The sequence below is a fragment of the Trichosurus vulpecula genome, chromosome 5, assembly GCF_011100635.1.
Source record: "Trichosurus vulpecula isolate mTriVul1 chromosome 5, mTriVul1.pri, whole genome shotgun sequence".
In the NCBI taxonomy this organism is placed as follows: domain Eukaryota; kingdom Metazoa; phylum Chordata; class Mammalia; order Diprotodontia; family Phalangeridae; genus Trichosurus; species Trichosurus vulpecula.
The window spans coordinates 187,986,690-188,013,381 of NC_050577.1; the positions used below are offsets into that span (position 1 = coordinate 187,986,690).

The following is a 26,692-nucleotide window of genomic DNA, read 5'->3' on the forward strand; positions in this document are numbered from 1 at the left end:
GGGGGGTAATACTTTCTAGCTAATTCTGAAAATATTAGGTGACGTTTTAACTGTATTTTTTTTAATTTCCATAATTATTAGCTTTATGAGTGACTGTTGGGGACAGTTTGTTTAAATGTAGCCAGCTGTTGCAAAATTTCCTGGTTATTCAAAGAAATTCGTATTATCTGTTCTTCCCCCCGTCCCCCCCCCCCCAACCTTTCCTGGAGTTTCATTTTGGATAGGCTGGGACGCATAGGGTCCTTTCTAAGTTGATTTCTGTAGAGGTCACTTTTTTTTCTTTTTTCCTTTCTTTTCTTTCCTTCATTCTTTTTCTTTCTCTTTTTTTTTTTTGTGAGGGGTTGTCCCTGGTGTTTGTGTCTAGCATATGCATGTGGTTTTGCTGACTGCACTCGCAGGCTTGTAAATTTTCACCATGGGAAATTACCAACAAAGCCCAATCTGTCTCCTGGCTGCTTTGCACTTTCGGAGGGCGGCTGTACTTGACTGAGCTGCAGAACGAGAACACGAGAGGGAGCGAACGAAGGAGGGAGGGACGGGAGAGAGAAGGAAAGAAGAAGGCGGGGGATGGGGGTGAGAGGTAAATAGTCTTAAATCGGAAGGGAGCTGCTTCTCTATGGTCTTGACAAGAGCTGCCTTCTGCTGGCTCAGTAATAACTGAGTGACCTTTTCTTTTGCTGTATTATGTCTGGCTGGTAAGGGATTGCATTTTGCAGCTGATAAAGCCCTGGCTTCATTCAGCTTGGTTCCTCACACGCTGCTTAGGTAAGTTGTCTTGAGCCAGGACAGAGAAAGACAGCCGTGGACTGTAAGATACTAAAAGGAGGACACCTGTAGCTCAGATGTGGTCAACACAATTACTTGGCGGATCCTTGAGGACCTCATTATTTTAAACTTAAAGAATAGCGATTCCCTCCCCTGTCCTTTTTTTTTTTTTCAAACAATGCTTTTTGACCTTTCCCAAGGAGAAGAGCTACAAAGCAGCCACTGTGCTCACTGAACTGCCTCCCCCTGTATTGCTTAATTGAGAAGGTAAGTGAAGCAACTGTATACACAAGCTTTGGGTTATTTGTGGTGTGTGTATGTGTGCGCGTGCGTGCGTGTGTGTTATGTGGGTATTTTTTTTTTCTGCCTCTCCTAATGAGGTATAAACTAGAGCCGCAACACATCGTCTTCTGCACTGTAACTTTCGCTCAAGCTGCAGCTCTGCTGAGACGATTTTGTTTAAATCATGTGAGGCTTCATTATTTTTATGATGAGACATGAAATACATGCAATCGGAAGATGCTGATGGAGGAAGGGAGAGAAGCTCCTTCGCTGAACATCTCAAGTATTAGAGTAGATAATAGTCAAAGTTAACAATGAACTGCAGCATTTCCACACGCTTATTCTTCGTGGCAGAGAATGGGGGGTGCAATTTTTAAGATAATTTTAGGGTTCAGGTCAGTGGGACTAGGGATATAGTGATGTGTGAATTTTTGTTTTTGCTTTGTGGGGTACGATTCAGTAACTGCTTCTTTTCCCCCGCTATTCCCCCCAATAGTTTAATTTGGAGAGTCTCCGTTCTTCGTAACACTCGTTTTCCCTTTACAAATAGACACAATAAACACACCATTCCCTTAACTGTCCAGTTCTTTCTGGTAGCAAAGTGTCTAGAGTGCATGGGTGTTGGGGTATGGCTAGAACCTGGGAAGGGGAAAGAGAGATTCAGTGAAATGAGGTGCACATGGACTAATAGCCTGATATTAGACTGATGCAGCATATTTTTAGAGGTTACACATATTGCTATTATGAAATACAAGTCAGATTTATGATCTTTTTCATATTGAACATGATATGGTATGCTAACGCTGCATGTGACAGTTTAATCAAATCCATTTGTTAAAACGAAGCTAAAAGAGACCGCTGGGATTATAGGATTACGGACAGAGTTAGGGAAACATGTGGCTTTGTCATTCGCCATCATTTTGAACGCTGCCACATTGCAAGTGGTGCAAGTGGTTCAGTTTGTGCGTGTTGTCTTGTCTGTCAACCCTTCTCCCTTCCCCCCACCCCCTGCCGACACTCAGACCCTTTCCCAAAGTGGGTGCACAATAGTCTGTTCTCGGCTGTGTATCTGAACACCAGCTTCTCACTTCAGCCAAAGCAAAAGGGACGCTACCACTTTTCCTTGGATTACCAAATCCAATGAGAAGCTGCTACTCAGGCATTCTTAAATCAACTCATGCAGAAAAAGGAGAAAAGTTTTGGTAAGGTTACTATCATGTTGTAACTGTACTTTGCAGGAACCTGGCTTTAATGGTCCTTTAGTGCATTTCTAATGATACCTGAAATTTTTTGCTGTTAACTGCTTTGAAAGACTGCTGTTTAAACCAATTAATCTTGCTAGGTGCAAAATATTGCTACATTCTTTGCAAATCATCCCAGTGTGGCTGAAAAGACACTGCCACAAAAGAGGCTGGAGTGTAAACCCAAAAGGAATTCTTTGTTATACTGTATGTATGTTTCTTATTTTTGATTTTGCATGTGAGCTGCATCAAAATTGAACTCAGTCTTGCAAATCTCTTGTTGGCCTTTGCCAAGCACTAGCACTTTGCTGCCATGGTAACTGTAATTAAACTGATAAGAGTGGAAAAATGTCAGTATCTCTGAGCCTTGCAGCTGCATTGGAGAAAAAGGGAATCAAATTGGTTCCCAGCTCCATTGCTCAAAAAAGAAGGGGGGTTGAGCGGGTGGGGAGGAGGGAGTTGAAGGGGTAGAACGGAGTTATGCAGCTCCAGTCCCTGAGATATAGGGACATATTTGCATTGTTGTCCCTTAGGGGGCTACAGCCTGCAGGGATGCTCTGGGCCACTGAACAGAGAAAAACAAGCTTTTAGGCCCAATCCAGCTTTCAAATGGGGTTGGGAAGGGGTTGATTTGGAGATTGGAGGGGGTAAAGAAAGAAAATCTTTTGTTTAGTACCCCTCAGCAATTGAATGGCCTTGTTGGTCAAATTCTTTTAATCTGTGTCAGGGCTTCTAGGTATGGGACATGCATTCTCATTTTAGAATCTTCCTAACTCACCTCAGCTGTCAACCTGCTATATAGCCTTACCTCTTGTTCCTTTCCGCTTTAGAGAGAGAGAGAGAGAGAGAGAGAGAGAGAGAGAGAGAGAGAGAGAGAGATGTTTAAGTGGGAAAGTAGTTTTTCTTCCGAATATATACTATTGGTTGAAAGACAGTCTCTCTAAGTGTGAAAATCTCTTTATTAAAAAAAACCCCGCATGTTATAGAGTTGTGGTTACTTTGTTGTGTTAACTACTATAGCTGAGACTTTGCGGATGAATAGCACAGAACAAGAGAGCATAATGGAGGCAATCAACCGTTAGGCTGGCTCACAATACAATCCAGGCAATTAAAAGCTCACCAGAGTTTAAATGAAATGGTTCTACTTATTTCTGAACACCATACTGCACAGGCCATTATTTGTCTTTAAAAAAAATTGATTTCCCTTAAACTGTCAAATAACTCGGAATAGCAGGGTCTCAGAGGCAATAAGAATTTCCCTCAGAACAATTTACATGCCAATCTAAAACTAGTTATGACTCCTGATGTGCTATAAGAAACTTGTGAAATGCGTCTAGGCCTATGAACATGTAACTTTATAAAGACATTTTTTGAATGGTCAGGGTAATCTGCGGACTACTTTATAAATTCTATATGTGGCAGAATAATTTGAAATAACCATTTTCTCCAACTAGCTGCTATTGATTTACATCTAGTTGAAATGTTTAATTTTAGGAGAAATACGATCCCTTTAAAAGGAAGCCACATAAATATAATATAGAATAACCAACTCCTGTGCTTAAATGACCTAGTGTCATTTAGTCTACTAAGTACAAACATTAGCTGAATTCTGAGTGCTAATTTAAAATGTTAACACAATAACAAAAACATTTTTTGAGTTTAGTAATCTGTTGTCTAGTTTTCATAAAGATTACTTTCTACTGTCTGAAGTGAAAGATTTGGCCTTATATTCTTTATGGCTGTAACATAACTGGGAAATGTAGCTTAGTTGTTTTTTCAGGTGGGGTTTTTCTCCTATTTTTTTCTGGGCACTAAAGCTCAAAAACGAACAGGAATTACAAACTGGGGAAAGTAGAGCAGTCTTCCTTTCAAACTTTTGATTCCACACATACTAAATATGTATATGCCTCTGAAACCCAGAACCATATTTATTAAATTTGAATGCTTCCCCTATCCAGGTATTAAGGGCATTAGGGAATGTGCTATGTTGTAATTGATAGAATTCATTCCCCATAGAACCGTACTGAAAATAACCAGTTACGATCAAAGAATCTTCATTTGATAGAAGTTCTAGAAAGTAAGCTTTAGCAGGACTACTAAGGGTTATGATTGATCTGTCCTAGGTTCTTAGTTCCTTCAAAGGAGAGGAATTAGGGCACAGGGATACTGCCTACTATTCTGTACAAAGAACTCTTAACTCAACATCTAGTCTGGAACTCTGGTTGAACCAAAAAAAAATAAACCAAGGAAGTTTCATTCTAACAAATGTTCACCATTCCTTTAAAAAAAATCTATGTATAAGGCTTCTCCTACAAAAAGATGTGTATGTTGTAAGTATCTTTTCTTTGCCTAAGTGATTTGAAGTAGAATTATTAAAGGCTATAGCAGAACAGTCACCATAATGTCACTTGTAGAAAGTTGAAGAAAACTTATGTAACTGGGGAGGGTGGAATGGGAGATAGGTGAATATAGAATATGGCCTTTGTTTTTTTAAAGTAGTTAGTAAGAACATGAACAATTAGTGCAAACATCCTTTCTCTGCTTCAAGTTTGGGCTTCAGTACTTCTGTGAAGCAACGAATTAGTGAAAAAACCATTCGGGAGACTAGGATTCTAATCTTAGTTGTAACGTTAAATAACTCTGTGACCTCGGAACAAGCCACTTGACTTCTGGCTTCTGTTTCTTCATTTCATGTATTTGGGAGTGGGAGGAGGCTCCAAATGAGAAAATGGAAGATATTTTTTGTTCAGTTTAAACATTCAATTGATTTGGCTTTATGGAGAGGGTGTATGTTCAATACAAAATCAATTTAGGAAAAAGGGGGAATCTTAAAGATGAGCATCTTTTACTATCAAGAGTGTGGCCAAAATACAATGATCCAAGACAACTCTGAAGGACTTATGATGGAAAATGCTATCTATTCAGACACTGATGGTGTCTGAATACAGATTTTTTACTTTATTTTTCTTGTGGTTTTGTTGTCTATATTTCTTTCCCAACATGACAAATATGGAAATGTTTTGCAAGACTACACGTGTATAACTTGTATCAAATTGCTTGCCTTCTCAATGTGGGGTGAGGAAGGAGGAAGGGAGAAAATTTGGAACTCAAAAGTTTCAAAAAGGAATGTTAAAAATTATTTTTACATGTAATTGGGGAAAAACAAAATGCTAAATATTTTTTTAACGTATGGCCAAGTTGTTGAACTAGACAGACACCTCTTGTTCGTGATAACAGGTAATTGGATTATAACATTTATGGAAAGATAACTTTTTAAAAAAATTGGTAAGGAGTGATTAATGGCTCTTGCCTGTCTCTAATACTGACCTTTGAGGTGAAAATGTAACTACGGTTGGCCCTTCTTTAATATCCTTTTAAAGTGTTATCTAATATTTGTTAGAATTGTAACTTGATATGTTAAAATGCATAGGTTACATGATTTTAATGTAGGCACTGGTAGCTGTACTCTCTTTTACCATAAGGACCACATATTGAAGTGTCCATTATTTAGGAATTTGAATCTTTAATTGATCTGTTAAAAAATTCTGTGTCATATACTTATTCAACTACTGTAACCTAACTCTTTTCCCCACACAGGGGGCACCCTACTCTTCCTACCACCAAATATACATTAAGTGGTTATTTTAACCTAGCTATTTCACATATTTCAAGATTGACACTTATGTACTGGAGGGCAAATTTATGTGTGGTGCATTATTAAGTAGATTTCTTTAAAAATTGTTTAGAATTTTAATCACATTTGCTCCCCAAGGGAAATGTTCTATTCAGGAGAAGAAACATTATACAATTATCTAATATTACTTAGCTTCATATTTATAACAGCTGCTTACCATGACATGAATATTCTCATTCTCCCTCTCTCTCTCTTCCCCTCTCCTCATCCTTCTCCCTCCTTCCATATTTGTGTATATATACATACATACATACACATATGTACATATATAGAAATATACATACAAATACATATACACATATACACACATAAATATAATATCCTATCACTTGATTTTGGAAGATGAACAAATGGATGAGGAAAGAAATTGAGAAAGGAAAATATAAAGTGTAAATGAGAGCCTGTCTTGTTTTATCCGAGTAAACATTTTTAGAATAAAAAATAAGACCTTGTACTTTTAGAGAAAGCACTGCTGAATTTTTAGTCTGATTTTGGTCTTTGGTGTCTTTTTATTCCATCTAATAGTCCCAGTTATTTGCTTTTTTTTAACTTTCTTAGGTATACAAATGCTCTCAGTCCAGCCAGACACCAAGCCGAAAGGGTGCTGGCTGCAACCGTAAAATCAAGGACCGGTATCTACTGAAGGCCCTGGAAATATTGGCATGAAGACTGTCTGAAGTGTGCTTGCTGTGATTGTCGTTTGGGAGAGGTGGGCTCCACCCTGTACACTAAAGCAAACCTTATCCTTTGTCGCAGAGACTATCTGAGGTAGGCGTTCTCCTTGTATACCAGAGGTGACTAGACTTTAAAAAATTATCAAGTTTTATGGATTCCTTCATAACATATCCCACCAAGTGAATGATACTGAATTCAACCCTCAGAACTGTTCTATTTGGTCATGTTACAGCATAAAAAAATGATTACACTGGATATACACTGTTGTAACCTAGTCTATTCAACTTGTGAAATAATTTCCCTATGTCCGTTGAAATTGCCAGCAAGTGTCAGATGTGAATCTGTTGTATATACACACATCTTTATGTATGCATAAAATCATACATATACACATACACATTTCAACAGAGGGGAAGGGGGAAATGGGTAGGTAGATTAAGGCTATGACAAACACACACATACACACACATATATAACTAAGTACTTGATTTTATTGAACCCTGTTTTTAAAAAAACAAAAACAACCAAAGTTTTGAGATCATTGTATGAAATAATTCTGTCACTAGTTATTAGTTGAGCTTGAAGAATTAGTAACCTAAAGAATGTATCAATTATTCATCTCCCATATAAACATAGTTTTAAAATTCTTAACCAAGACTAGTTTTGAAGAACTTGCCTTGCAGTTTGGTAAAGCATTTAGTGTGCATTCATACATATGATTCAGACTCTCCTTCCCCCAAAAGTTATACTGACTAGCATAAAAATAACCCAGAACTTTAAATACTATACCTGCCAGTAACTCTATGAAAAGCAGGATATTAAAAGCCTCTATCATTAGCAAATGACTTATCTCCTGTAAGTTAAACAGCTAAAGAGATAGAGGAGTGCTCTGATGTCCTTGGTTATGAAGCTAGCAGTCAGGTAAAACTTCATTCTAATAAGTCTCTTTCATTCCAGAGTTCCCCGCCCTTGGATAGGCACTAACATCCAGAATGTCAATTCACAAAGTGCATTGCTCTGAATTTCAGAAATGGGTGTGAATTGATTTTTTTTCCCAGTTGAAAACTACTGTATAAGGACCCATTTGAAACTTCACATTGGCGATGGACTTAAAGTGATGACTTCTTGTTCCTGTGCTGATGCTCTGGTGGGAAACTTAAATCAAACTGTTCTTTTAAAGTCCCGTCAGAAATACAACTTGATAAGTTAGTAAGGCTATGAATTTATTCCTGCTAACTTTTGTCATACTCTTTAGTGGATCACATTTTTAGGAGATTATAAAATTACTGTACAGAGTAACCCAATCTCATTTTCATGCAGTTTCATTTATGAGCACAAACAACATCTTGTTTGAATTAAAAAATAGTACAAAAGCTTTCTAACTATGCAATACTCTGTTCCCAAGTCATGTATATTATATTGAGTTACTCTATGTTTTACACATTATGGTGCTGTGAACTTTTGGTCTTCAAAATAAATGTGAATCTAAAAGTGAGAAGTGGCTATTTAAAATGACTTCGTCAAACCCATGAGTAGCAATTTTGACACCCTGGACTAAGTAGCGTAATCAGCCATCAAATTAACTTTTTTTTTCCTTTTGGTAGTTGGGTATGTAGTAATTCATGATACGAAAATAGCATAGGAAAGAAAAATTCATTTGAATTGGAGGGGCACTTGGTTACTATGGTGGCTTCTATCCTGATGAAGAAAAGGTTTTGAATTTTTGTACCCTCTAAATTCTGGTGACCTTGGCAAAGCCCCAGTCACCATTTTATGCCCTAATTATAACTCTGGTTTCACTCTTGATTGCTGCTGATGCAAATAACTGGCTATTTTTCTAGAATAGAACTATGTCTATTGTATGGTTAAGATTTGAAATCATAGTTTTTCTTCCCCTCTGTTTGTTTGTAAACTAGCTTCATTTCCTGATCCTCCACCCAAAAAGTATCCGTATCTGTTGCAACTGATTTATCACCCTAAACCCTTTACCCATAGGCATGTTACGCTCATTCTATTTACTAACAGTCTCTTGGATAAATTTACATTAAAATTTCTTAAACTGGTTAACCTGAACAGGAATTATATGGACTAATGTGTCATTTCAGTTTGAATCAAAATTTTCCAAATTGGATACAAAGCTCCAATAATCTGGTTCCTTTTTCAGATGAAATTTTGCTTTACAAACACAATTTTCCAGGATTATTTGTGGATAAAACAACTCCAGATATAATAAAACAAAAATGAACATTATCGCATCTATACGAACGTAATTTGCCTTCCAAAGAAGTTTTAACCATTTCCCAACCATGGATTTTAGTAAAATATTAAACATGGTATTTGACATTCAAATAAGAGTCTTACTGCACACATTAAATCATTTTATTTTTCTGTCATAATTCTGTCTCCATGATTGACCTCACTATAATGGAACCCAAATTTTCTAGCTGTTTTAATTTCAAGCTTGCTAAATAATACAATGCTATTTAACGTTTAGCTTTGGAAAATTCCATCTACTTTCTAAAATCCTGCATCCTGTATGAATATGTAGCTGTTTATCAGAATGTCATTTCTTCTTAATTGGTCATAACCACATTTAATAACCAGTTGTTATGTTAATAGCCTTAGAATTGTTAACATTTCAAGCTAGTTATTAAAAGATGTTATTACTTACTTAAACTAAACATGTAAGTTGTTAATAAAATGAATCAGCTGATTTAGTAATTCACCTCTAACAATGCAAACATAATATGGAAAAGACTGTGTACATGGAGATGTGTGTGTGTGTGTGTGTGTGTGTGTGTTTAAAAAGACATTTTTATTAAAAAACACAGAGGTAACTTTTTTCCAAGTATAAAACATGAAGTCTCACCTCGGAATGTCTACACAGACACCAGATTTCTATGCAAGTAGACATGTAATGTTGATAATTTTGAAATCTAATTTTACGTTCAAAACAAAATTATGAAAATACATTTAAATATTACCAAATGAGTTTCACTGAATACAGTAAAAAAGAAATAAAATTCAGTGGTGTTAAGATAGTAGCACTATAAATCAGTGGCTCTTTTGCCACATTTTGATCACCCAGCAGTATTAGTTTAGTTAGAAACCAGTGAAAACCAGTGATTTTATTCTTGTTTAATTTTCACTTCTTAAAAGAAATTGCATTAAAGATTTTATATTAGGATATTTGATTTCCAGTAAATGAATTAATTTATATAACATTGCTATTTTGGACTTTTCCCATTTTAATATTTAATACTTTGGGACAAGCAGGTTGTAGAGTACTTGAAACATTTATTATTGCTATTTTCTCCCTATCTAAATCTCCAGAAACTTTTTTTCGGGTGTGGGTGATGGGTAGTGACAGGATAAACCTGATTAAGTGAACATTATGTTGCTTTAGACTATAAAATAATTAGATGACTATTTTAAAAATTGAAATTGTCACTACTTTATATAAAGGAGAGGCAGGAAAGCTTAATCACTTAACATATCCCCTTTGATGTATGACAGGGAGAAATCGTGGAGTTCTTAGTTGTTGCTTTGTTAAGTTCAATATAGTGAGGGACTAAGGTCGTGATGACAATTGGCAAGGACTCTCAAATAATTTGAGAAATTCTCAAGTGTAGAAACATTGGTAGGCAATCAAGTTATGTAGCCTTATTCACAGCTTCTTTGAGTGCATAATTTTGTATTTTGCTGTATGTATGTGTGCATATATACGCTCATGGTACTTCCTGCACTGAAATAATATATTTGCACAAATATATAGCAGGGAATTGGGGTGGGAGGGAACCTTAGGAATCTTTTCCAACTCAATGTTACATATGTCTGTATGTTACATAAAGACTTTCACATGGAATATCTTTTAATGGTCTATCCTTGGTCTGTATTCATAATGTTGAGATTCCTTAATTTTCTCCAACATATCACTACATTTTTGAAGCCTTACCTAAGACAAGCATAAATTTATTCTTCAGATAAATATTTTTCCTTAAACTGAAGGAATAATGGAGTTCAGATTCTGAAGTATTATTGCTTTGCATGCTCAGCCTATGGATCAAATGACCAATCAATGTTGAATCTTTAAGAATATTAAATTCTTCCATTGGGAACTTGTATAGTTAAGGACTATAGGTGACCACATTTCCCCCTTTCTTTCTCTGAAGTAAGATGAACTTGGGATGAATTAGAACTGTTCAGATATGTCTAACAATGCAAAATTAATTAGTTAGCTGTCTAGCTCAATTTAATTTTAAAGCGCCAGTCCACCATTGTGCAAAAGGTTAATAACCATCATATAAAAGTAGTTGTTTTAATACTAATTGTATATCAACAGTGGGGAATTAATGGATTGGAAATAACCTTGCTTAGTTTGTATTTCTTTTACAAATTACAGATTGAAATATTGTGTTCAATTATTAGAATTAGTTTGTGGTATGTTTGTGCACATGCATGCCCTCACTAAAATATCAAAGCTGAAAGGGAAATGTACTTTTCAACTTAAGAAAAGTAAATGGCGTCAGATTCACTATTCAGGCTTTCTGGTAATTTTGTTTTCTTTAAACCTGCCAAGTTATTTGTAGTATATTTCAAAGCATTAAGTTAATTTATAGTATGAGTTAAATCTCTGTGAATGCTATCTTACCAAGTAGCTCTTTGAAAGCTGCTTACTCTGCATGTTATGGAAGGTATCTGAGTTTGTGTTCCTATAAAAAAGAAAAAAAAAAGAAAAATGTTCTTACTGCAAAAACCTAACATATGCTGCTATTCTGTCTTAGGTAGAGATAAAGGTTTCTCTCAAGTTACTTATTTATAAATGAGAACACTGAGTTAGGATTATTGCTTTATTCTCAATAATTTCTTATTTCTTAAAGTATTTGAAGTTCCTATTCTATATGAAAGTTAATTCAAGAACTCCAAAATAAGAAATTAATGAGAAATTTGGGTTGACTTAAAAATAAATTGTCAATCTAGAGATTTTTCAACAGAATTATGTTATTAATAAGTAAAGTATTTCTGCTATTATTATATATCACTTTATAGGTCATAAAATTAGCGTTTATGGCTTGACGTCAGGCTATCTAGCTAGTGTTGCACAGTAATTTGATAATATGTTAAATTAGAGTTCAGCAATAAGGTTAAATTTCTAACTTTTCCTCCAATCTTTTTCTTTCCATTAATCATTTTTAAAAATCTAATATGTGACTTTGGGAGGTTTTTTTTTGCTAAAATATAGCCTTATTGTTCTTTAAAAAATAAAATTTTATTTTAAAATTCTCAACTATATTTTATGAAAGATTATAGAATCAGAGATTTAGCACATAGAGGGGACGTTAGAGGTCAGTCAGTTTAGTTGGGATCATAGTCAAACTCCCTCATTTTACAGATGAGGAAATGGATACCCAGATAGTTTAAATAATACTTAATATAATCTCTTATGCTTCTCTATTCATCTGCTTCATGTCCTCCAAAATTCCTCTTGTCATCACATTTAACCATATTAATTTTCCAAGTTAATGCCAGTGTGAACTGCTTTTAGGCCTATGGAAGTCCACAGTCTATTTGTAAATTATTTCATAACACATATTTCATAATTCAAATATAACATTCTAATTAATTTTTATAAATTGAAAATATTGTAAGTGAAAAAAATATCAAGATGGATTTTAGCATTTATAGAATACATCTTCATATCTAGTAGACGATATCATAATATCCCAGTACAAAATAAATATCTAAATATGTTTTAGAAATAATTTTTACAGCATACTCCATAGGAAGAAGAAAAGAAAAACTAAACAAGCACAAGCAGTGGTCATTTGTAATACTTAATGGTAAACTTCTTGTCACATGAGTGGCTTGGGGGAGGAAGACAGAAATTTTTTAAAATTCTTGTTTACATATGTGCTCAAGTGCTTCTATAGCTTTTTGAACTTTTGTAATATTCTTAAATATGCCTTACATAATTATGAAATTTCATCTTTTGAATGTAAAATATGTTTTCTTAACTTTAAACTAGAGATAGTATTCCACTGGCCTTTAGAAATCATAAACCATTCCATGCTCTTTAAATTTTTATGTATTTTGTATCCTTTAGATATGTAATTCTTCAGTCCAGATAACTTTCACATATAAGATACTTGTTAGATATATGGATTTAGTAGGGAAAAACACATTGCTGCTTCCACAAGTATATTTAGAATTAAATACAACCAGAAATAACTTACTTGTGAATTGCAAAATCGCTTATTTTGCACATAGTAAATATATAGACTTCTGAGTTTAAGCTTCTATTTTTGGATGTTTCTAGAATCTAACAAAGTAAGCACAGTACTTTGTAACCTTACTGTTAAAATTGGTCAGCCCTTTAATAGAACTTAATGTTCTTTCAACAATGCAAAATGAAAAATAAATAGAATTTTGCTGTGTTGCAGTGACGAAAAGAAGCAGGATAAAAACAGTAATTTGGTAAATGTCAGATTCTGAATATATCCTGTGAACTAAATAATTTTGAGTGCAGCATAGTAAGACTTTGTTCTACATCAAATATAGCCTAAAATAATTGGTTGATGTAAATGACTATTGAATATTCCTTCAAGAAATTCAGAAAACATCTTAAGTCTTTGATGTTCCTTTCTGAAAATTCCTTACAGTTTCTGAGTTTGCATCATTCTAAGCTTTATCCATTTTTCCATGAAGGGGAATTGTAATAGCATTTATTGAATTAACATAAGAAATATAGAAAACGTGAAACCTAAATGTTATTTTAATTGGGAATTGATTCCAATTTCATATTTAAGATTTTTGTTCTCATTCATTGTTTTCTAATTTTCTTATTTCTCTTTAGTAGAGTTAATTTGTTATACTTCACAAGTGACCATAAAACAGCAAAAATGTGACATTGGATTTCACTGTCTATATTTTTGTAATTTTGTCTTGCTCTTAACACTATTTGGGATGTGATATGCTAATAAGGGCATATAGATACCTTCCTTATTAAGAATCTATTCTCCCAGCTATTACAATAGAAAAATCATACATGAACAACAAGAGATAAAAGTTGAGAAATAACCAACTTTGTGAAGGAAGGTGGAGGGAAAAGTTTGGAATGTTAAAAAATCAGGGTTTAGCTCTTCCTTCACTGACAACCTCAAGGCGTTTCAATTCTCTTTGGTAGAATCTGGCAGCTGAAAATGTGATGGTGTCTTTTGCCAAGACATGTAATCTAGTAATTTCAAACATCAGATACTCTAAAAGTGGCTGTTTAAACATTTCAGTAGAAAATTTGCCTATTTTTTTAATCTAAAAATCCTAAATTACCTTGTGATTTAATTGAATCGATGTTATTGCTGCTTCTGTTTCAGTGATGTTGAATCGCATACCTGTTAACGCAACTTCACTGTCAGATTTGTGCTTAATAAATTCTCTCTACTTTATTTCCTAGGAGAATTTACCTTTATAAGAGATATTTACCTTATAAAGAATGGAAACTATACTCATTAGCCATTTTAAAGTGGGATGTTTATATCTTCCTAATTTAATATTCCTCAGTCTGAAGCTATGTTTAGGCCATGAGCTTTCTCTTCATTTTTCCTATAACAGAAGTGTATGAGTACTAGCAAAGCTAGTGGAACTTTGAATCATCATGTTTTGGGCTTAGTACCCTATATGTCAAAACATTTTGGACAGTCTTTTCCCCCCACATACTTTCATAACTTTTAATGCAACTCTTATTTTCACACATTGTTACTTTGTGGCTTATAATTTTGTTTCATGGTGTTAAAAAAGTTATATTACTAGGGCTGCATCATAGTAGAGTCTGTTAGTGGGATAAAAGCATACTTATGACACCTTGGAAGAGATAGAATGTCTAAAGTTAAACAAAGCAATGTAGGTTTTCTATATTAAGATGATGTGTATACATAGTGTATTTAATAAAATTTACTAAGTGGACTAAAGAGGAATAAAACTCTAGAATATAAAAGTGGTTACAGAGGAGTATTCCCACAACTCATTTTAAAGAGTGGGGATATCTTCTATGTGAACCCAATTTTATTAATGAAAAGAATCACTTTACGTGAACATAAATATATAATCTGATAAGTAATAATAATGAGTATTAAACTTTGTGACTTTTAATCATAGTCTAGGAACCTCAGAGAAACCAATTCCTATCCTGCTTATGCCATGGAACCACAACAAGGAGCACAGAGTAAGGGTTGGAAAAAAGTCTGGATAAAAATCCAGATAAAAATACTACTGATAGAGTTGACTTATTATTTAAAAGTTTATATCTTCCTCTTTATTTTTCTCATAGCATTTTCTTCCCATAGTTCTGTTAGTTTATTTAAGGAGTTAAATGAAAGAAGTTTAAAATCTCCTTAACTTTTTTTATAGTTGTCATATATGCCACCTATGCTTTTAAAAGAGAACCTTTAGCTACCTATTTTTTTAAAATTTTATGCTATTTACTTTGCCCTAGGACTTTTTGTTGGCTTGCCCACAATAATTTCTTTCTGAGGTGCGGCATGGTTAGGAGGTTAGGGAAGTAGGAAGAGCATCATTCATGACATCTGATAATTCATGTAACATAACATGATTTTAGTGTTGCTTTCTGTTGACTGTTACTCAAAAGATTGTATTCTTGTTCATTTAGTTAGATCCTATAATTTTTCCTATAAATTTCAACCAATAGTTTAAGGATATCTTACATGGCTTCCACTGTGTTTCTACTCAGATGCCTCATTATATTTTCATTCCATTTTGGTCTTTGATTATTGAGCAGATATGTATTAAGCAAGATAATATATTACAGTTGAAAGAATGCTTGCATTGGAATCAGAAACCTGAGTTCCAATCCTTCCTCTGAAACTTAATATCTGTGCCACCTAGGCCTGAGTTTTCTCACCTCTGAAAGGCGAGGGTTGGACTAGATGACTTTTCCGGTCCCCTTCAGCACTCAATCTATGATCCTATTATCCTATAAGCACTTCAGATACTGTTCTGGGCCCTAGGCATACAATACAAAGAATAATACAAAAATGACAGCCCTGCCCTCAAAGAGCATACACTCCTATGCAAAATCCAAGGTAATCCTATCTTTTCCTTTATATAGCTCACAATTACTTATGACAAATATAAATGATAAATTCTATGCAAAGTTCCATTAGAAATTTTGGTTTGTAGCTGAATGAATAATGGAAAAGTATAATAAGTGATCTGAGACTTGAAGGGACAGGAAAATATCAACACTGAAAAACTCCTTTAGGTGTAGGTGACAACCAGTGCATATGTGTGAAGTTCTGAAGAGATTAGATAAAAAGAGTAAAAGGGGAAGACAATCCATGTATTTTAGTCTTATTAAAATATCTAATTTAACTAGTTGGTAGATGCCTACTCATTTCATAGAATTCAGTATACTCAATATTTTTTTAGAAAAGTACACTCTCCAGCACACTATAGATATTAGCAGAAGTAGGACATTTGATAATTTAGGGTGAACATTAGCTCTCTGGAACAATTATAGATATGATTACAAATAACTTGTTTAAACCCACAGATGTAGGGTCCAATCCCTGGAAGGTTTTTTGGAATGTAGCTAGACAAGAGAGAAGATAATAGAGTTGTCCCTGTGTTTGTTTCTATCCTTCTACGTCAAACTCTCCTGCATAGGAAAGCAAAAGAATTTTAGAATTAAGAAATTTGTGGACCCTGAAAGCCTTTGTCACTTGGCTCAGACTGCCATGTAAATGGATAATGATTAGGTATAATTTAGCTACTGGAAGTTATAAGGATTCTTAAGAAATTTCTGAGCCTGAGATAAAGAGGTACAGACAGCATTCAGTGACCAGGAAAGACAGTTCAAAAGCAGATTTAAACTAGAAGGCACTAGGAAACTGGGGCTGGCTTTTGTGCTTCAAAAGCTTGGCACTCACTGGAGCAAGCAGTCTTCCCTGGGAGAGGGAAACCCTTGTTTCTAAATAGCCAAAGTTGAGGGGAAACAGACCCATTTTTTTTAATGGAAAAGTATTCTATTCAGGGGTTTTTATTGTGTAGCAGAGTAGTCTTGACTTGTGAGGTTTCTTTTTTCTCTTGTAGCAGGAAAAAAGCTATTGATTTTAAGCTCAAAGCATGGTATCATAGCCCACTCTTTCTTCCATATGGAAGAGCGAGAGGACATTTCTGCTAAGGATACAAAGTAACCATAGGACCAGTGGAGCAATGTGAATGGTAGCCATGTGAAAGCAGGAATAACACTTGGCAGAGGATCATATCAATACCTGAAAGCATCAGAAATCAGTGTCGTCCTTCTGTGTATGTGCCTTAGTCATACATTCACAAGGCATATCTATTATTTTCACTTATGATATTTGTATTTATAGAAGACATACTTTCCTTGCTATGTTACTTCATAAAATATCTTTTTTTTTTGAGCTAGTGTTCGATGTCCAACTAGAATTAAACACCTCAGTGGGAATTTGGATGTTAGGATTTAAGTGGATATAGAATCACAGAATATGTTAGCCATGGCACAGGCTTGTCTGTAGGAGGATTCCCCTGGTGAATTGGCAGGGGATGGCACCCAGGTGATATACAGATGTAAAATCCAATACTACAAAGTCCAGTATGTCAGTAACTACCTTATGTGTATATAGCACTTTAAAGTTATTTTAAATTAGCATGTGAGTCTAGAGGTAACCTCTTTTTAATCACTGAATTTTGCAGCAGAGGTTAAAAGTACTCTAAGTTCCAGAAGAGATATTTTTAAGAGGTTGGAATCTATTTTAAAAATGGTGAGGATTTGGGAAGTTTCTGTAAAGTCTAACATGAACAAAGGCATATCTCTATATAATATGGATCCTTTGGAATAAAATATGTATGTTCTTAGCTTGGCACCTATAAAGGTAAAACATGAATGAAAGAAAGACTTCAGAAGAGTGTGATTTTGAGAAATATGAGAACAGTATAGTTTTGAAGAAAGAAGAAGAGGGGGGAAGAGAAGCAGGAGAGATAGGTTATTTTCCCAGTTACTCTGTTTAGCTCTTGATTAAATTCATGTCATTTAAAATATTTACCTCAACTTCCTGAAATATAAAAGAAGGAGAGTGGACTAGATGGTCCCTTACAGTTCTATGAATTTGACATCTCAGGCTATGGGGGGTGGGGAAATGACGGGTGTTTTGGAAGTAGGAGGCAAATTGAATAGTTACATTGGACTAAGTATGCTAAAATCTTGACTGACTTTTTTGATAGGGTTAATATACCGATAGAGCAGGGAGATGATTTGAACAGTTTAGCATTTTAACCAAGTGCTTGACAAAATCTATCCTATTCTGTGGACACCTTGGAAAGATACAGGCTAATTGTGGTTAGTCTATTAGAAGGGCAGGACCCACAGTAGTCATTAATGGTTTAAGTTAGATTGAAAAGAGCCTCAAGTGATTACTCAAGGAGGCTGTTTGGTCTTGTGCTTTTCAAGATTTTTTTATAATCTGGATAAAGGCATAGATAACAGGTTTATCAAATTACCAATGACACAAAAATAGGTGTGATTGCTGAATCATTGGGTGACATAATTTAAAGCTATTGTGATAGATCAGAAATTTGGATCAATAGAATAAGATGAAATGTAACAAGGAATACAGGTAAATATGAAGCAGCATAGCACAGAAACTAGAAAGATTGCTCTGGAGACAATATGACCTATGCTTAAGTCATGCCTCTGACACATAGGCATGTGGCCAGGAACATCCCACTTCTCTCAATGCTTTGACTGCTGTCTTAAGTCCTACATGATTGCTGAACTGCATCTATTTGTAGGGAGGGAGTTTCCATACTGGGGAATTCTCACAACAGTGAAATCACAGGCCTTGGATAAAAAAAAGGAAAAGGAGAAATTTTTGAGTTAAAAAATAAACTCAAACTCCACATAAGATAGGATGGTATGGTTTGAATGAAAGAAAAACACTGGAGATTTTAGGGAACTCTTAAGGTCCAAATGAGTGATGAATGTAGTATGGCAGTGAAATAAGCTAATGTTGTCATTGACTTCATTGAGAGGTTTTATAATATCAAGCACATTGGGGAAGTGATAGTCCCAGTGTATACATTTTCTGTGGTAATAATGCTCATAATGCCTTGCTGTCATTCTCTCTAACATGTTTTTCATTTGAGATTGTACTCTACTACACACTAGTTTAGAATTGCATTGGGAAGCTTTCTTATATACTTATGTGACATTTGTGCACATATGTGAATTGTCTGTATAGACATTGCTCACCAGTGGCATGTATAGACACCTGACTCTGGATTGCCTTTTGCAGAGAGGTTACTCCAAACCAAAGACTATGCCTGAATCACTAGCATGGTATCTGAGGAAAGGGACAGGCAAATCCCAGGAATCCCACTGAGAGTGGACACTCTGTCTTCCCGTCTCTGAGAGGAATATTAGGATAATGTCATATTTATCTGCATCTCCCTTCCCAAATATTGGTATTCTAGGGGATGATAGGTTTAGAACAAAAGCTGTTTCCTTGATTGCTTTTAATAGGAAGGACAGCCACTAAGTTTACTCTTGCCTGCTTAGCTCCTTCCCAACAAATAAAAAAGTCCACTGCAAACAGTGACTAGCAAGTGAACTCATTTTTTTCAAGCAAAACAGAAAGAGAAAACAGAGATAGAGAAGTTACACCTATTAGAATAGCTCCTCCTCCCCCCGCCCCAAAAAATACCCACAAGAGTAGATGATCTGTTAGCTGGGAGTGATAAGATCTTAGCTTAACCAGCAGAAAAAGACTCAATCTCACCCAAGGGCAAGTCTTCTCTAAACATTTGCTAGGGAGTTAAATCAGAAATCAAGAAAACATTGAAGAGCCAGCTTCCCCTACATATCTGTAGCTCTTCTCTGTGTGTCTCTCTGATGTCTCTGGAACTAATTCAGAAAGTCTCTTACTCTTTGTCTACATCAATCTTAAGTCCCATCTCCTTCTACCACAGACTGCAGCGCACAGTCCCCCAGTCAGGGCGAAGGCCAGGCTTACCAATGTGTACATACACACATATACATATATGACATATAGTTTCCTATGTGGTATAATTGATTCCTATTCAACAAATGCTTAATCCTCTATTTACTGTGCAGACTGGGGAGAACATGGAGTTTATAGATGATAACAATACTTATCTTTATTGAATTACAGTTTACCAGAGGCATAAGACATATACACAGACAACTGTAAAACAAGACGAATACATTAGAGAACTGAAAAGTATATATGAAGCCCAAAGAATAAATGTTCCTGACCAGAAGGAAAGCTTTTGTTATTATAATTTCTGTTACTCTTCGTATGGTTGCCTCACCCTCAAAATAGTGGGGTGGCTTTCCATATTGTACTTAAGCATTTCCTCCCATCTTTTAGAGCTGAAATCCTAGGGTAAGTTTCAGTTCTGAACCTTGGGTAGAAAATTTCAGAAGGAGGTTCTTCTCACTTTGTGAAGTAAACATCTTGCATAGAAGCATCCCAATGAGATAGAATATTTGTGCTTTTAATTACAGTCATCTGAAGTTCTTCCCACTATTTTACTATTCCAATAATAGGAAAATATATCTGTATTTAAAATGTTTAATGTGACACATTCATTAAATCCAGATTATTTGGTTCTAATGTTTTTATAATTAGATTTAATATTCATCAGTAATAAGTCACATTGAAGTATCCACACAGAATTTTGCTAGGCATTTTATGAAGAACATAGAAACAGATGAGATAATGATCATATACTTCTAAACTTTTGTGTAATTTACTAGAATTATATCTAGTTTATATAATTTACTCATGTTCTTGTGCAGCCATTATTTGTCACATGCTACTTTAAATGTCTTTACATATTCTACTTGTTTATTCCTTCGAATTATAGTAATAGATGGAAGGGTAGGAGAAGCAGGGGAAGGGAGTTTATAACAGCTGAAACCTGCATGTGTTACCACTATGTAGTTATTGATTGGTTTCTTACAGGCCAGTGGCTAACCTTTAGAACCATGTCTAGGCCTTAGAGTCATCTTCTATAGTAGTTGGTTGGAGGGAGAACGGGAGCATAGTTGTACTGTTTTTACTGCTTTTGTCTCTTCCTCTCCCTACAGCACAGTCAGACACACAGCAGCACCACCCTTGTTGGTACTGCATAGGTTTCCTAATCAACACTTCTTTAGTTTTCATGCTTCTAGGATATAATACACCATTGCTTTTACTACCAGCCACATCGCACGGATTGCAGATCCTGGGCAAACTCCTTATAAGTGGAAAGGAAAAAGAGAGATATTGAGAAGTGAGACTGTTCATCTCGGGGATCTCTGGCCATGCTATTTAGATTGGCCACATTCCCTAGTTATTAATATGATTCGAACTTAAGGTCTCATTTTAAGTAACATGAATGGATGACATTGAGAGGAAGTCAAGAGAATGGAAGAAAGATGTATTTATTTAAGAATGATAGGGGATTTTAATGCTCAGGAACCAGACTGGTCCATGTCTCTAACAATGTCTGCTGCCACCATGTTAATGTCTCATTAAATTTAGTTCGGTTAGCAACAGAGGACACAGTTCATAAAATTTTCACTATTAGTGTGTCAGAGTGGCCATGTAACAATTTTGATTTGCTTGAAATCTCCTTACTCCTTATCACTAAAATCTATGTAATGCCCTTTAAGTTTTCTGTTATCTGACTGTTTCTGAATAATTTGGTTGGTTGTATTGGATGGGTTAAAATTAAATATCACTGTTGTTTGTGATGCAAAGGCCAAAGTGAACTTTTGTATAGTAGGCAAAAAACCCTATATCTCTACATATATTGTAGTTCATATTAATAGACATATTTTAATGCTATTGAATTGTGACCTTTAATGAATAAATGTAAAGTAAATTAGACAGTTGGCTGCACAGCATGTAATCTAGGCATTGTGTTGGTGAATGATGCTCTTAGACTCTTTCCTAACCATGTTGTGATTGATCTGAACACTTAGTTGAAGTAGATTCTAGACACCTGTGTCCTTAGAGGCTGCCATTTTTCTAACCCTAAGTTGGAAATGTCAGTAGTTCTAATCTTGGAGTTTGCATTTTCTTAAATGACTGTAAGTCTTTTATTCTAAATATTGAAATGAAAGTTATGGCCATTTATGCTAACTGAAATCATCCAACTTTCAAAAAAGGCTAGAAAGTTGATTTCATGAAAATAAATCAATGTAGGCAAATCTTAGAGATGATAAAGAATCAGAAGCACAAAGCTAGCATATGGGATGCCTTTTTTAAATTACCATTTTGTCCTTCCATCCTTCATCCTGTTTGGAATGAAGCTTTTTCAAGAATCAGGAAGAAAGGCTGAACAATATCCGGAATTTAAATAAAAACTTATGTTCATTAATCTTTATTGACCACTTTGACTTAAAAGAATAACAGAATTTAAGTTGGACAACTTTTATTCAGGTAAGCTGCCATTTAAAATATTTTGGATAAAGAATCAAAGCAATGCATATACATATCCATAGTCTGAATGTGATTCAGAGGAAATGCCTTGGCGAGTGGTGGCTCAGATCTGCCTAGTTAACACATGGAGGTTCTGTGAAGGTGAATGTATAACACTTGGAGCTTATTTATGATAGATAACATTTATATGGTGCTTACTATGTGTCAGGCAAAGCACTTTATAATTATTATCTCATTCGATCCTCACAACAACTCTGGGGAGGAGGGAAAAGGGGGTGCTATTATTAACCCCATATAATAGATGGGGAAACTGATGCAAACAAAGGTTTAAGTGACTTATCCAGAGTCAAGAGAGCAAATTTGAACTCAGGTCTTCTTAACTCCAGGTCAGGACTCTATCCACTGTGCCACCTAGCTGCCCAGAGAGTAAGGAAGAGATGAATGATTATGCTATGAGGCAGTTGTCTTCTTGTCGCTCTGAGGTTACTGGGTTCTGCATTATCCTTAGGCTATTCCTAGAATGTCCCCTATCTTTCTCCATAGCTAGGAGAACACTCATGAAACTGAGATGGGGAGGAATATACTTCTTATCTAGATGTGTCAGCTTTTGATAGTTACCTTTTTGCCTTAAGCAACCTGTATACCCTTCCTAAACACTTGATTTGAACTTCTTTCTACTTAATACTGCATAGATTTATGACTTCATCAGTATAAGTATTTGCATTAATGAGATTCATAATTCTATGATATTTTTCTAGACTCTCTTTATGTATTAGTGTTGCTGGAATATCTATCAAGTGGTCAGCATTTGGGGGATGGTCCTCAGATCACAGCTACATTAAGGTCCTTGTCGGCCTGTGTTTCAAATCTTTTGATCTTGGTAATAGAGCTTGTGCTTCATTTATATAACCTTTAATGCCTTGGAATTGGCTCCATCACAATGAAACGTCAGAGAAGGGCATATGGAAGTTTAATACTTTTTTTTTGAAAAGCTAGTTTGAGGCTTGATCTTGTTGACTTGTTATTCTATTTTATGAAAAGTTGAGGCAGGTGTTGAAACCAAGGCATTTGCTATGAACTAAACTAATCTACCTCCCATGAATTGTGTTTTGTTGTTCTCTTGGGCAATTGAGATTTTCAGCTAGCTTTCGAGAGAACAATTCATGATCTTTAAAACATCAAAAATATATTAAGTATTAATTTATTATAGTTTGTGCCAAACAATTCTTTTTTTCATTTAATGACTCATTCACAGCTTTTTTTATTAAATCGTAAAGATCATATAGCTTATGTTGTATATTGATAGATCTATATATCTGTCTAATGAAGTCTAGCCTTTTTAGAACTGTTAATGTCCTATATACCAGAAGTATGTTTCTGATCTAAAAACTGTAAAGTTCTTTTAACTCCAAATGTGTGGTTTGTTTTCTTTGAGATATTTATTTAATTTTAAAATGGTAGTTCCTCTTACAATTATCTTCCCACCCAACCACCCCACCTCCCAACCCCCATGTCTTTGTCATTGTTTAGGTAGGAAAAATATCCGTTTGAATCTTCTTCATCAGTAACTTTTATATATGCCTTTGGCACCTAGCACACTAAGTACATATGTACAAATAATTGTTTGTTGAATTATGATTAGAGGATCACAAGTTTAAGAGTTAGAAGGGACTTTAACAGTAATCTATTTCAACTTGAATCATCTGATTACAAATGCAGCTCTGCTTTCACTATTCCAACTCTTTTAAGAACTGCCAAGTTATGCAAGGCTTATTCCAGGTGTAGTTTAAGGTTAATGTAGACCCCAGAGACTGAAAGAAGCTGCTTTTGACTAGAAATACATCATGTTCCATATCTGTGCCTTTGCATACACTAGAATATTCTCCTTCCTCACCTTCTCTTTGTAGAACCCCTCCCTTCAAAGCACAGATCTAAATGCATTACCTATAGAAGGCCTCCCTGCCCAAAGTGTTCTTCCCACTAACCAAATTACTTTGAAATTGCATTCTCTCTTTCTGTCTCCCACTCCCTGCCTCCCTCCATATATAACACACACACACACACTCTTATTTTTTTTCTTCCATCTTCATGGATGGAAGGAATTATTTCATTCTTATCTTTCTGTCCCCAGCCCAGTGCTTAGCACATAGTAGGTGTTTATCAAAAGATTGTAGATTGCATATCTAGGAAGATAGTTTAAAGGATTGAAAAGACCCACGAAAAAAAGTTCAAGAAACTAGGATTGTTCATCGTAGAGAAGATAGATTTTTAATAATGGGCTTCCTATAAATGAAGGATTGAAAAACGCAAAATTTTTAAACTAATTTTCATTTATATAAATTAAAGAAAAATAAGAGAAAATAGACTTAACATACATAGCATTAAGGCTTTTCACTAGGAAGAATTATGTATGGTAAGGTTTGTTGAAATTAGAAGATGACTAAGTAGGTTTAGGGAGAATTAAATCTGTAAGAGGCCATTTATATGTGTAGTTTTCTGGGGATTTGGGGGGGTTATCCTTTGCTGTCCTGATTATTTACCCGTCCTCTAAAAGCACCATAACTTTATTTTCTTTTTTTAGACTAAAAGTTTAAATAATTTACACTTTAAAATTAAGTTAATTTTGCTTTTCTCAATTGTATAGATTCATAGAGACTTTAAATAATCTATTCCAACTTATCTCCTTTCATTGAGGAGAAAATTAAGTCCCAGAACTGGGAAATGAGTTGCCCATTGTCATATAGATTAAAAAAAAACCTAGATACTCTTACTTTTTATTATTATTATTTTTTTGCTGGAGGAAAAGGAGAAGGGAATTGGGATTAAGTGATTCACCCTGGGCCATACAGCTAAGTAAGAGTCTGAGGTCAAATTTGAACTCAGGTCCCCCTAACTCCAGGGCTGATGCTTCACCTGTCTGCCCCTAAATATTACTATACTGCCTAATGCTGATTCCCTATTCCCCTTCCTGGCTTTGCTTTTTGCAAACCGTTATTTCTGTGATCACTTCTATTTACTTAGATTAGTTAAGGAATTCATAGATAACACTATTTTTAGATATTTACTATTAAAATCAATTTCTGTTCATTTTGAGGAAAAAAATTTATTTTCCACCCCTCCCCAAGTTACCTTATCTCTTTTGTATGCACTCACATGCGTGTTGTCTCCTCCATTAGAATGTGAGTTCCTTGAGGGACGGACAGTTTAGCTTTTGGCTTTGTATTCATCGTGCTTGGAACATGATAAGAATTTAATAAAGGCTTATGTGATATAATTGAAAGCTACAATTGTAAAGTAAGTTAGATGTGTGTGTGTGTGAATTTGTGTGTATACATATATATATATATATGTATATATATATGTATACACACACACATATACACACACATATATATATATACACACACACACACATATACACACACACACATACATATATATGCGTGTGTCTGGATGTATGTATATTTGAGTGGGGAAGTTTATACTACATAACAACCTCCTTCCTATAATAGTTGCAAAATATATCCTAATCTACTCTGCCATGTTTCAACCATCTCATGTAATATTTAATCGAGGTTTTGTTCCATGAGAAATGTGAATGTGTATCGTTGGCTTGTTACAAACCTATAGCCTTTGGCTATCATTAATGAGAGGTAGGGTTTCCCTCCCACCCCCATAAAAGGCACAGTAAGATTGTAGACTGATGAATGCAAAGCGAACCAACCCTGTGTTTCAAAGGCAATGTTTACTGCATGTAATACATATCATTGTTTGTCTCCTGTAGTGAAAAATAACTGTCGTACTGTTTAAAATGCACTCCTGACAGACCAATGTGTGCTATTATAGGGTCCATTGCTTAAAAAAATGATATACTGACAGAAATACAATTTAAGAAAATTTAACACCAAAAGTAGTCAACCATGTAGGCTACTATTAAGAGGACGAAACTCAAGGCCAGGGGTTTATTTAAAAACAAAACAGCAATTTATTTGCTACTTGTAAGCAAAGTTAAAAAAAAAACAGTTCTTCACTGTCTAGTCCATAGAAAATTAACAAAAGCAGCACTTCAGTAAGATTTTATTGCTGTAATGTTTTAAGTGAAATCTTTTAGGAATGCTTCAGAATTTTTAAGCAGCTACTAACTATTTAGAATGCTATAACTCTACAATCTTAACAAATTATTATTATTGGATACGTGGACATACCCAGTGATTTTCTTAAAACATGTAGTCAGAGATGATTCTTTGTATATTTCATTTTGTGGTATTTATAAATATATTTGAGAATAGCAGCTCAGAAGCAGGAACCTCCATGCTATGTAAAAAACTACAATTTGACATCTGATCTAAGAATATCTATTTTATTATAATATTTGACAAGAGTACACATATTTTTAAAAATTGTTTTATTATTGCTTCTTCACAATGGTCACTTCTACTTATTATCTCTTCTCTACTGAACCCTTCCTTATAACAAAAATTAATACAAAGCCATCTAACACACACTTCTAAATTAATTTCCAAAATGGTTGGGCCAATTCACAGCTTTAT

The 26,692-nt window shown here is 34.8% G+C and overlaps 1 protein-coding gene across 1 annotated transcript in view; it reads left to right on the forward strand.

Annotated features, from left to right (window-relative positions):
- Positions 1-1,011: 1,011 nt before the first annotated feature.
- Positions 1,012-26,692, forward strand: part of LMO3 (LIM domain only 3) — a 66,359-nt gene continuing 40,678 nt past the window's right edge. Inside the window, 4 exon segments of the mRNA XM_036758578.1 lie at positions 1,012-1,032; positions 6,541-6,586; positions 6,588-6,632; positions 6,634-6,750. Coding sequence (XP_036614473.1) covers positions 6,549-6,586; positions 6,588-6,632; positions 6,634-6,750 — 200 coding nt within the window. The 5' untranslated portion in view covers positions 1,012-1,032; positions 6,541-6,548.